The sequence below is a fragment of the Chanodichthys erythropterus genome, chromosome 9 (assembly GCF_024489055.1).
Source record: "Chanodichthys erythropterus isolate Z2021 chromosome 9, ASM2448905v1, whole genome shotgun sequence".
Taxonomy (NCBI): Eukaryota; Metazoa; Chordata; class Actinopteri; order Cypriniformes; family Xenocyprididae; genus Chanodichthys; species Chanodichthys erythropterus.
Genome location: NC_090229.1, coordinates 14,461,110 through 14,474,513, shown reverse-complemented (window position 1 = coordinate 14,474,513; position 13,404 = coordinate 14,461,110). Strand labels below are relative to the sequence as shown.

The 13,404-nt window shown below is 38.7% G+C and overlaps 1 protein-coding gene across 1 annotated transcript; it reads right to left on the bottom strand.

The window, feature by feature from the left end:
- Window positions 1–291: 291 nt before the first annotated feature.
- Window positions 292–1,560, bottom strand: foxe3 (forkhead box E3). Its single transcript, XM_067393629.1, has one exon. It carries the CDS (start codon window positions 1,558–1,560, stop codon window positions 292–294), a length of 1,269 nt encoding a protein of 422 aa, XP_067249730.1.
- Between the last annotated feature and the right edge of the window lie 11,844 nt (window positions 1,561–13,404).

Sequence of the window (13,404 nt, the reverse complement as noted above, 5' to 3'; positions counted from 1 at the left end):
GAACAAACGAAAAATCATTACACAAAAACACATTTATTTGCTTATAATATTTACATTGTTCCGTGCGTTTTGTCTTCTGACATGTAGTCAAACAATGTCTCAGACTACATATCAATACCAGAACTGTAATTCTTTATTTTATAGGCTAACACAAAATACTTTGAACGCATATCAAAAACTATTTAATTCTGTCACACGGTACACAACTTTTGTTACATAATAAGAATATGAACTCAATCTCGGGGCCATTAATACGTATAATGGGAACGTGTTATCACAGTGCAAAAGTTTTCACATGTATCGCTCCAGTCCTGAGGCAAAATTGGCTTGTCTCATATATGAATTATTGTAGGAGTTCATTGCTGGTCCGGAGAGAGATAAAAGGGATTCTGTATGATCTGCGCACGAGCCAGAACGCACAGGGGGCAGCGAAATCCTGTTCCCCGAACAGTACACCTGTGATCCTCCCGGAGAGAAGCTGGACTGCGTGACCCCGGACAGGTGAGTAGGCGAAGCCGAGGAGGGATACGTGTAACTGGCTGTCATGTTTGAAGCAAGAGATCCCGTGTTCCTGCTCAGCATGTTGCTCGTTGGATTTATCGGTTGTGACTGAAAGCAGGTTGGGTCAGGGCTTGATACAGAACAGCTGGAGGTCATGGCACCCAAGTCTCCCGCACCCAGGCCGAGAGACTGCGGGTTGAGATCTCCTCCGCTTTGCATCATTGTCTGCTGACTAATAATATTATCGATGCTGAACATCCTGGGCTGGCCTTGCGTGACCCCGGCCGATGCCTGATAGTGATGCAGCATCGCCGGGTGCGGAGAACTAGGCAACTGTGACCCGTAGCCAGACGTCACACCCGGGTACAAGGTGTTGGGGTACGCCTGTCTACCCATCGGTGTTGGCGTGAAAGCGCTCGAGCTTTGCATGTACCCAGGATATGTGCTAACATCAGTCCGCTTGAAGCGCTTCCTCCGTCTCAAGAAACTCCCGTTGTCGAACATGTCCTCAGCCGCGGGGTCAAGCGTCCAGTAGTTTCCTTTGCCGGGCCTACCGGGCTCTCGCGGGATCTTCACAAAACAGTCATTGAGAGTGAGGTTATGCCGTATGGAATTTTGCCACTTCTTGGAATTCTCGCGGTAAAAAGGAAAGCGTTCCATGATGAACTTATAGATGCCGCCGAGGGTGAGTTTTCTCTCAGGTGAATTGGCAATGGCCATTGCTATCAGTGCGATGTAACTGTAGGGAGGTTTACCTCGCTGTACTGGCCTTTTCCTCCGCCGGCTGCCAGTGGCAGGCAGATGTTCTTCGGTTTGACCAGGTGAAACCCCTTCCTCCCTCTCGGTGTTTGGACTGCTGCCCCGAGGCTCGGCTTTGATGAGAACACCGTCCTTGGTTCGAGCCTGGTGGTTCAGCGCCGGTGGAGGAAGAGGTATCGGGGAGTCCAGACTCACGTTGGGAGACAGCACCACTGGACTGCCCGCCTCGGCTGGCGAGTGCTGGGACTCTGCCGTCATGTTGCACATGCCAGTGAAATATGAAAAATTTGCAAGATTCATAAAAGTTGTCTTTTATAAACTTTTAGTGCTTTCAGAATTTTTAAATTCCTAGAATCTAAACAGGCTGTAAAAATATTGACTATCAAAATAGGCGTGCGCTCAGCTGTAGATTAGAGGTGTTTGTCTAACCAGGTGAGTGAGTCGGGGGGAGTTTTATAGAGAGGGCAGAGTGACGACACCGGCCGCCTCGTGACGATCGATTGGGTGACAGTTCTCCCCTCACTAACAAAGAATGCAAGGTCAGAAGATCAGTGTTAAATTAATTTTGGATGGATGATTTTTTTTATTTTCTACATTATATTGTAGATCCTGTAGTTTAAATACGTGTAAAAGTTAGGCTATATAACAAAATGTCTGAATAAATGACAAAAAGTTATTAAAAAGCTACAAATGAGGAAAAGGTAAATACATTGAAACATTAAACTTCTAACCTAACTTTTTGATATTTTTACCTTAATGATTAATATGAGCTGTCATAAACAATTTCCTCTTGTGTCCTTCAAGGAAAAACACAAAGGAAGTCGTACCTGTTTGTGGCCTTATATGGAATATACATTGTGAGATATCAGATAAGGCAAAGTGGCTTACATAATAGCTTCCACTGACTTGGGGGTTTTAAGAGTGACAGGATTAGGAAGGAAAGGTTAGAGAGGTTGAGGTTAAATACTTGTCTGCTAAATATTCAACAGTTTCACAGAGGAGGATTTTTCATAAAGATCTGAAATATTATGAATACTCAATTTGTTGACCAATTTTTGCCCACTGTAAAAATGTTTTGCACCATTATGATGTCAGTATACATGAATTACTTATTGCATGTAAAGTGATTTAAATAAAAAAAAAAAAGTGCAATAAACTTTACTTTGCAGGTTTCCACATTTGCACCACTTCTTAGACTCTACTTAAAAAGGCAGCAGTCAAAGATTTACAGGTTGAAATGTTTTTCAGTGCAAGAAAGGACAAATAAAAGAACAGACTGCTCACTGAAAGTTCTATCTTTGATCTCTCTCGCTCTCACTCTCAAAGTTTGCCCATGGGTTCACTGTGTATCCAGGACAGAAACAACACACAGAAAGGCTGTAACAGACTTCCCAAACTACCTCTCAATCCACCAATTGAAAAATAATAAGCTTTTAAAAACAGCAGTTGAGCTGTGAAAACTTTACAGAATGTTAGGAAAATACTGCTGGTTTATTTTTATTCTCCAGAATGAGACTATAGAGGGACAGGTGATAATACAGCATCATAGCACTCAACATCAACTTCTTGCCCAGGATTTCACTGATCGAATTACAGAAAGACAATAACAGCGTGCACACAGAATTCTTTTTAGCTGTAAATGAGTAGTTAAACCTATCAGCTGAATTACCAAGGCTTTGCCTTTCAACACAAGGGATCTACAGGAAGGTCAGGGGGTAGAAAGTTAACCTAGACCTTTATATATAATATAATCGTAATATCATTTAAACTGGTAACCGCATGCATGTTTGAGTTGAGGTGAGCATAAAAAGTGATGTGAGCGAGAAACTGGACAGATAGTGTTCAGCTCTGACTGATAGGAAAGAAATGATAGGATGAATAAGACCAGAGTCATAAGCCATAACAGCATTCACCCCTGCCCACACTCCCCACTGCCCAAGCACAAAGCATGCGGCGGCCCCAGCCCACGCCCCTCCCTGTGCCCAGACGCGCTAAGCCTAGCTAGCCGAACAGAGCGGCTGGCTAACAGCTTCAGACAGGCGTGGGATCAGGGTTGTATCCAAGCAGGATCTGCCCCTAGTGCTGCCAGGTCAGGCAGACAAACAAGGGCTACAGCCAGGAAACAGCCCCTCCTCCCCCGCACCCTCATCCACCAGCCCCAGGGCCTACCATCTCACGGTAATCCCCGTAATATTACTCTCTTATCACACACACACACCAGAGATACATAGTCTGGCAACTCTTGAAAAAGTGCTGTAATAAATTGGACCTGGTTTGCAATACTTATGTTTCTGCATAAACATGTACACAAACCGGTCTGCATTATATCATGACAAGACTGCAACAAGTGAATATCCAGTAAAATTCAAGATTTTCCTTCCTCAGGGCATTGTTGGCGGTTGCACTGAATTAAATGGGCAGTTAAGATTTAATGGCCCAAAAGCTATTAAAGCAAAATACACTGATGTCTGTTTCAGCTGGATTTCATGCAAACTTAAGTAAAGGCACAAGAAAAACATTTCTGTGATGTTTGGACACTTAAAAGGATAGTTAACTGAAAAAAAAATGACACCCTCATGTCCTTACAAACCTGTATTTGTTGTTTTTTTGTCTAACTTCACATATGATGCTTGAAAAATGTGCAATAACTTTACTATACAAATTCAATAGCAACATTTTAAGTTTTACAGATTGAATTCAAATGCATGGTACAAAAAATACATACACCAAATATTATACCAATATTATATAACAAATTACTAAAATATGTTTCTTTACCTTTATATATACACTCTAAAAAATGCTGGTTTAAAAATGAACCCAAGTTGGGTTGAAAATTGACAAACCCAGTGGTTGGTTTAAATGTTTGCCCAACGTGCTGGGCAGTTTTATTTAACTCAACTATTAATTAAAAATGACTATATGGCTGGCTTAAAATAAAACCAAAATAGGTTGGAAATTAAAAATCAGACACATAATTACTAGAGGCAACAATTATAATCAAAAGGGGAACATTTATTAATAAGCAATTTAATACATGTTTATTGTTTAATTATTATTCATTAAACTTACTAATAAATGTTAATTTATTAAACATGAATAAATGCTAATTTCCAACTTTGGGTTCATTTTAAGCAAGCAAACAGTCAATTTTAAACAATAGTTGAGTTAAATAGAACTGCCCAGCGTGTTGGGCAAACATTTAACCCAATTGCTGGGTTTGACCATTTTTCACCCAGCATTTTTTAGAGTGTACTAACAACCACCTTAAAAACACAGGTACAGGAGAAGAAGAAAAAAAACAAACACACACACACACACACACACACACACACGATAAAGTTCCTCACAAGTAGCTTTTCCACAAGCTAAGCCAATTACTAACATATAGAAGGTGCATAGTGTCATAACACACAATACTAAAATCATGCAATAAACATTAATTTAACAACATAAGATGTACATACTGTACATAACTGATAAGAAAAAACTAAGAAACTGTTATTTCAATGAAAAACCAACAAATGCAAGCTATTTTTCACAATTCTAGGGGTCAATTTTTATGTTTTTTCACTTTAAATTATAAGATGTACAGTTTTTGGAAGTGAAAAAAACATTTAACAGTATTTTACTGTAAAATTACACGAAAGGTTCCATTAGATCCAGATACTGTTTTTACAGCACAAGTGTTCCAAACATACATCAATACAAGTCAAACAACTCATCTAATTCTAACCCCAAATCTATTCCAACTGAACTTTTCTATGTTGTAAGAGATGTTTGAAATTTAGCTTGATGCCTACTTCTGCTATATCTGTCAGTATAGAGTGAGATGTGAAGGAAGAGAGAGAGAGGGAGATAACTGCTGAGTAAACACTTGGAACTCATTCATTTGCACACTGGCTCCAGGCAGGGCTGGGGTTTGAGAGGGGGTGCATGAGAAAAAGAGAGAGAGAATGAAAGAACGAGAGGGAACGAAAGAGGGGAAAGCGAGAGGGAGAAAGAGATGCCCCTTTTCTTACCCAAGCTCATCAAGTACGGGCCAGGGCTCCTGAAAACGGCAGGATTAGTGGAGGGCCGGGGCTCGGTCAGGTCGGCTCAGCCCACATCACTCCTGTACTGCACGCTACGCTGCTTCGCTAAAGAGCTTCAACATGGTTCTCACAGATACACACACACATACACAAAGACACAATGCATATACACACTTACTAGCTCGCTCACACAAGCATGCACCACACATAGGTCACTGACATTCTCGACGAAGAATGGCATAAACATTTCCTGTAACTCTTGATACATCAATGTCCACAACAACAAAACATTTTTTTTTTTAAATGGAAGTAATATTTACAATATTCGGAATCTGAAGCCTCCCACAAACCTGTTAATAGCAGTAGGACATTTTCAAATGTCTAGTTTTTACCAGGACATTTTCAAAATTTCATCCCTCACATATATAGTAAAAACCTGTACGAACACTTTTTACACATCTACATGTCTCTATTTCCTTTTATTCTGCAGAACTGCATTCAAGAAATATTTTGAGATGTACAGTGCAAAAATAAAAATTAGAACATGATTTATGCTTGTAAACCTACAGTAGCACTAAATGTGCACCCCTTAAGCAACATGCATTGGTTGATCTTATCAACAAACTCTTAATGACAGCGCTTAGTGATTTTAAGCCTCAGGGCTTGCAGTCATGCACAAAGACAAGAACTCACTCTCACTAGCACAAATGTGGTCACAAGGTCAAATCCTCTCCAAAAAAATCAAGTTTCCCCTCCTTTTTTCAATGCAATCATCTGCCAGTGTTGTGTGATGGTCACTACAGTGGTAAAAGTATGTAAAGCTGGAAATCAAACAACAAAGTTGTGTTTTTGAATAAAATTTCATGTCATTTACACAGGTTAACTATCAGAGATAGGTAAAGGTATATAGTTCACCCTGAAAATAAGTTTCTTTAAGTAACAAACAAATAACTGTGTTCATGATACTACACCATGGGAAAATACTGGAGATGCACACGTCTATCGACTGATTTGTGATCAATTTAAAACCAATTGGCATATCGGCTATAGCACGAAAAAGATCGATATAACAAGGCACTAAGTTGTATAAAGTCTGTTGCATAATCCAACGTTTAACTCTGAGAAAAATGATTAAATACTTGCTAAAACAAAATTAAATCTGTACAGATTATAGCAGGGTTTGACAATAAGGATGTCACTGTCCCGATCAGGCCAGCGCTGCATCTTCTTGAAAGTTTATCCTTTGCATGTATTTTGCAAGCCTTGTGAATTTAAATATTCAAGTTCAGGAAGACACAAAAAAAACAAAAAAAACAATTCTACTCAATGTGTGAGAAGTTTTGTGTGCGCACACTTCCAAAGCACATGCCTGGAAAGCCATGTTTTCGACAGCATGCAAATACTGAATTATTTTTCACTTCTTCTAATTCACACAAAATTATATCAAAATGACCATCTGGGCAAATTCTTGTAAACATAGTCGGTTATGTCTTAAATGAACGTAAACAGTTGAGAAATAAAATGCTTGTGTACCAGTATATTGGATCCGTGCAGCTCTTAAAGTGACAGCAGCTTAATGTTCCTGCTGCGCTGCTGTCTGTTTTAATGTTAAAGGAACACTCCACTTTTTTTGAAAATAGGCTCATTTTCCAACTCCCCCAGAGTTAAACAGTTGAGTTTTACCATTTTCAAATCCATTCAGCCGATCTCCGGGTCTGGCGGTACCACTTTTAGCATAGCTTAGCATAGTTCATTGAATCTGATGAGACCAATAGCATCTCGCTCAAAAAAATGACCAAAGAGTTTTGATATTTTTCCTATTTAAAACTTGACTCTTCTGTAGTTACGTCGTGTACTAAGACTGACGGGGAAAAAAAAGTTGCGATTTTTTAGGCCGATATGTCTAGGAACTATATTCTCATTCCGGCGTAATAATCAAGGAACTTTGCTGCCGTACCATGAGTGCAGCAGGCGCAATGATATTACTTATGGTACGGCAGCAAAGTTCCTCGATTATTACGCCGGAATGAGAATATAGTTCTTACACTGTAAAAAATGACCGTGATTTTAACAGTAAAAGACTGTGAAAATGCTGCGGTGAAAAACTGTCAATTGGTTTACAGAGAGATTGCGTACTATGAATAACTGTAATAGATCTAACGGTACATTTAATGTACACAGTTTTTGGAAGTGAAAAATAACAATTCATTGTAAAAATTTACAGTGAAAAACCATAAACTGACATTCCCACAATTCCCTGTGTGACACTTCACATTTGATATATTTCCGTTGAAATAACTCTGTTTCTTCTTAGTTTTTCTAAATTTTTTTCTAATCTGTTATGTACATTAGGGTTTTATGTTACATCTAATGTTGTTAAATTAATGTTTATTGCATTTTTAAAATTTCATGCATGTTACCAAGATGGTGTTTAGTGTGTGTGTGTGTGAATGACACTGTGTGCACCTTCAATTTGTTAGTGTTGCCCTTCTCAGCTTGAGGAAAATCTGCTTGTGATGAACTTTGATTCATCATGTGACTCTTATCAACACTGTGTTTGGTGACTGTCAGTGTATTATAAAGGTACAAAACAGATATTAGTACTTCATTAGGTTGGTAAATTAACATTATATCAGTTAATGAAATACGTTATTTTACCGTAAATTTAACAGATTTTTTTTTTATGTTGCTACTGTATTTTTTACGGCAAAGTTCTGGCAACCACAGCTGCCATTTTTTTTTACCGTAAATTTTACTGGGATTTTTTTTACAGTGTAGACATATCAGCCTAGAAAATCGCAACTTTTCATTTTCCGTCTGTGTTAGTACACGACGTAACTACAGAAGAGTCAAGTTTTAAATAGGAAAAATATCAAAACTCTTTGGTCATTTTATTTTGAGCGAGATGTTATTGGTCTCATCAGATTCAATGAACTATACTAAGCTATGCTAAAAGTGGTACCGCCAGACCCGGAGATTGGCTGAATGGATTCGAAAAGGGTAAAACTCAACTGTTTAACTCTAGGGGAGTTGGAAAATGAGCCTATTTTCAGAAAAAGTGTTTCTTTAAACAACAACAAAACAAAACAAAAATTGCTCACTACTCTTTACTAAATACCTTTTGTAACTTTAATAAGAATTAATATATATTTAATTTATACAATGAAGAATATTATACATTTGATTATTTTATTTCTATTCCTGAAAACTACATATATGCATCTTTGTTCGGTTGTATTTATGTTGGCCCGTTGAATGTTAAAGATCTAATCCATGTTCATTAGAAATTATTTGATGATGCAGCAATAAATTAGTATATCATAAGGCATGTTTTGAACTTTGCTTATTTTTAAACATGATCAAAACACTAATATATTTTAATGACAAAAGTTAAAATAAGAGAGCAAGCCACAAATATCGGTATCAGAAATAAAAAAAATTAAAAAAAAAACATTGGTGCAACCATAGAAAACACCATGAATGTTGTGGTATGTTGCAGTGCAATGATTGTTGCATGCATTCAAAAGAAATCAAATGTTTAAACAGGTATTACAAATAATCATAGTCCTGTTGCTTGTAAATCCACTGTGTGTGTCATAACAGTGTTTGTGGAGTTTACAGTGGGTTTTAGTGGGTCTGTTGATTCTCCAGTCTGCCGTTCAGAGCGGGAAGTGCCCCAAGCAGGCAAGAGATTCCTGAAGCGTTAGGTGGCTCAGACTGCTGACTGACTAAATGTGTCTGGATCTATTTAGAAGCAAAAGGGGGTTTCGGGGGCTCTACAGTCCTGAAGCACCACGGAAACTATTTACCTGCAGAAGACCCTTTCAGAGATAAAATAAATATCTGATTACCTTTTTTTGTTGTTGACAAATCTGAGCAAGAAAATAGATGTAAAAATGAACCAGTACAAAACTGCTGTTCATCTAAAAATAGATGGTCCGATCCACCAATAAACTTTCAGTGGAAAAAAAAAGTGATCAAGTGACGCAAGTGAGGCCACAATGCTCCTAGATGAGAGACAGAGACGACCGCAAAGACACAAGGGCCTTCTGTCTTATTCCAGTTTTATCTTTCAACAGACACTTGTCCTTGTCTTTGCTCTCCTCACAGCATTAAAAAACCTCTGGTACAAAGCTTTGGTTAGATTCCAAGAAATATTGACTTTCCAGTTCCAGTCTTTTATTAGTTTAAACAATACGTTTTAATTGAATTAACCTTTTATGAACTAGGCCTAGATGTGACAATATGTACTGTACTGTAACTGGAGATTAATTGTCGGTAATATTTTTTTATTTCTTTAAAGAAAATGTTCATTACTGAGCAGTAGTCTAGTCTGAATAGTGTGAAAGGACTGAATGTAATTAGCCTGAAAGTCTGGCAGGAGTCATGGTCTCCAGGCATCTGCGATGTAGCTGAGCATTGAATAGTGATGAGAGATGGAGCTTCAGCATTTTCAACCTTTTATTACATCGAGAAAGACAGAGAGAGGAGGGAGAAAAAGGAAGACAACGTATAACGTACACATCTAGGCCTATATTCTGCTGACACTCACAAACAGGTCTTGCGTCTACACACACACACACACACACATTTCTCCTCTTTTATCTTTATGACATTTCATTAAAGCAGAAAAGGTCAGATACAAACAGGTTTCTGATGAGTTCCTCACCTTCTGTGCTCCACCCACAATTCCTCCAGTAACACACACTTTCCATGTCACCTTAAAAGACACGAAGCAAACTGAACATTCTTTTTCACAGCATTAAATGCTCAGATGTTTTGGGTATTTCCATGTTCCACTCCATGGCCCCGGTTTCCTCTAGATTACATGGATTAAAGTGTTTTGTTGTACTTGTTTACAAAAGGAGGACTCTCATACTTGTCCCTCCGCTGAGTCACATTACACGGTTTGAATAGGTGCTAAAGTGGTCTAGACCTGTTCTGCATAGGACAGGGAAGGCCTGGATTATTTACCCACCCATGTAAGGATTACAAACCATCTTAACCTGTCCATTAGTGCTGGGCCATCTCAGACAGATAGGCTACCCGACAAACATCTCTCATCCTTTCTCCAGTTCTCTTTTTCACCCAAGCTCTAATCCACTCCAGCAGAAGCCTGATCTGATAGAAGCAGGCGGCTGAACTAAGATTACTGCTTCCTCTCTTTTCTTTCTCTTGTTCTTTTCCTTGATTGCTCACTCCATTGTTATTTCGACCCCTAGCTAGATTCAGAAACACAAAACTATGAATATGTCTCACAAAAAACGTAATGGATGAAGGTAACAGAACTGCGGAAATATTGCAAACATTTTTACGCATTAAAGCAATAAAAAAAGAGAAAAGTGTGTATGAAAGAGTGGGCTTAAACAACCTCCACGTTACTAGAAAATCCGAGCTAGTGCTACAATTGACTTGCATTTCTCAGAGGCAATATCTCCCTCTGCTGGATAATTTTGTAAATGCAGGCTGTGCCTTAGAGAGACGGTGGCATGCTATTTTAAGAAAAGTACTTTTTTAAAAAAGACAAGGAAACAGGATAAAACATAAAATTAACGTTTTGTGTTTTCTTTGTGTGGTGTTTAGTGCTCTTAAAACAGACTGAGTGACTTATGTCACGTGGCTCGTATAAGTAAAACAAGGAAAAGTAAACATCCAAAAAGTAGACTTTCTACCACATTCTGTTCGTGCTTTAGAACAACGAATTGTGAGATAGTAATACATTCATTCGAACGGCAGACTTTATGTAAAGCGACTTAAAAATGAGAAAAATAAAAAAGCGATTCATCCAAAGGAGGCAGTCGACTGTCATTATTCTGATGTCACTCAAATCTGAAGACGTTTAATCTATCAAGTCTGCACTTTACTCCGGGTTGAGTTCACATTCACTAATCACCATCATCGTCTTCTGACCTCACACAAGATACCAGCCAATTTTCACAGTGATGTTTCCCTGACGGATAAATTTGACATGAGATCGGCCTTAGTGACGACAGTCCATCTATGTTGGTTGTCATGGTAACACGGAAAGCCACCAATTAAGAAGCGGAACATGTCTCTCGCGCTGTATAATCTCCCTGTGTTCATATGTGAGAGAAGGGGAGGTAAATATGGATCAAAGTTACAAAAAGTAATTATTATATTCAATTCTGCAAGTGAAAATGTAGCTCTTATAGTAAGTAATAAAATTGCCCCTTTCTATTGCTTTGCAGCAAATAAACGTTTATCATCTTTAAGGTTTACTCACAGTGTCTGGGCTTTCTCTATGGCGCAATCGCTTAAAGTGATAGTTCACCCAAAAATGAAAATTCTGTCATCATTTACTCACCCTCAAGTTGTCCCAAACCTGTATTTCTTTGTTCTGCTGAACAGAAAAGGAATATTGAATAAAGTTTTTAACCAGGTCGCTTTGGGGCACCATTGACTTCCATATAGGAAAAAAAAAATACTATGGAAGCAAAGACTTTAGAATAACACTTGAAAATGTCACTTGAACTGTTGTGAATGGGCGAAAGTGCAGCGGCCGTTAGAAGCTCCGGTTCCTATACAAAACAGTCAGACGCGCACCTCCGAAATGAGGCACAAGAGACGCGCATTTAGGACTGCGCATGCGCATTAGCTTGATCCAGCCTGAATAATACCGTTTTGTGTCATGATTCCAGCGTTTAGAAACAAAATTTATGAGACAGTTGTTGTCAGATTTCATTGGTGATTTCAAATATGACATTTAATCGAAAGCAGCTTTGGAGAATTTGAGGTTTCCCTATTCAAAGAGATAGTAGCTGCACTTGAATGCCCGAGAAGCGTTTTAAAGATGGCCGCTGAGTGAAATGACTTAATTGTCATTGTCTTAAAGGGACTTTGATAGTCAGCGGGGCCCCAGAACTGTTCAGTTTCCCACATTCTTCAAAATATCTTCCTTTGTGTTCAACAGAACAAAGAAATTTGAGGGTGAGAAATGATGCAGAATTTAACATTTTTGGGTGAACTATCACTTTAGGTTTGTTCTAACGCAAATGTCTTTTGACGACACTTACTAGTCAAGCTATCTTAAAAAGCGTGAAACGTGGTTTACACATGATCACGTATATAGGTATATGAAAAAAATAAGCTACTTTTAAGACACCCCCACCTCTACCTTTAGTTTATGAAAATTTGTCCCACTTTTACATAGGCCAGATCAACCTATTCGTTTTACATGAGCCTACTATATTAGAAAAGACATCATTATATGTTCAACATCGAGTATATATGCATACATGACTAGCTATTTTATTAATTGCGAATATTAAAGGATCTCATAAGATCCAACATCATCAACAGACTCGGGGGTAAGGCCAGTTCACAAGCTAACTATAATAACGACAAAGTTATAGTTCTAAAAATCGTTCTCAATATAAAAAAATGAAAGTTCACTCCATAGCAATAACGATAACGCCAAAGAGAAACGATATCGTTATAATCACTTTCAAAACGATTTTATTCAGCTGAAGAACGATAAAAACATTTACAGCCAATCAGAATCCATCCTCCTTTAAAGAGCTCGAGCATTTAAAGTGACCGCAAGCACGCGCTTAGAATAAACAGACCAATGTCGTCCGCTGGTGTGGACGCTAATATATCTTTATAGTTATCGTTCTTGGTGTGAACGGGCCTGTAGGCTATATCAATCTTGAGTCAAGCATATCATTATTCCATTACCTAGTTTTTCCTGGTTTTGTTGAAAGGAGAGCCCTATGAACGGAGTGTAGATACGTGAGGAGCACTATAACGTGCACCGGTACTCCCACGCGCCTCTGACCGTTCATTCAGCACCACAGCAACCGAACAGCGACCACGGCGTGCACATCAACAACGGACATGGGAACTGTTTATTTAAAAGCCGAATAGCACATTTCAACGATTTATCCAATCTCATCTGGACGCCTCTCGTGTTTGTGTGGATGTCTATGTTTACTGAAGAAATACACGCTATAAAAGGAACGTCAAATGTGATGTGATCGAGAGCAACACTCCGCTGTGTAACATACTTTTCGCGCTTCCTCCCCCGTCGTAAATCATGAAATACTTTGAGATTGCCTGTTGTTCCGAAAGCGCAGACATCAATCGAGAA

What these genes read in the sequence shown, in the direction of transcription:
- foxe3 (XM_067393629.1), bottom strand. Translation starts at nt 1,560, where the DNA reads ATGAATCTTGCAAATTTTTCATATTTCACTGGCATGTGCAACATGACG.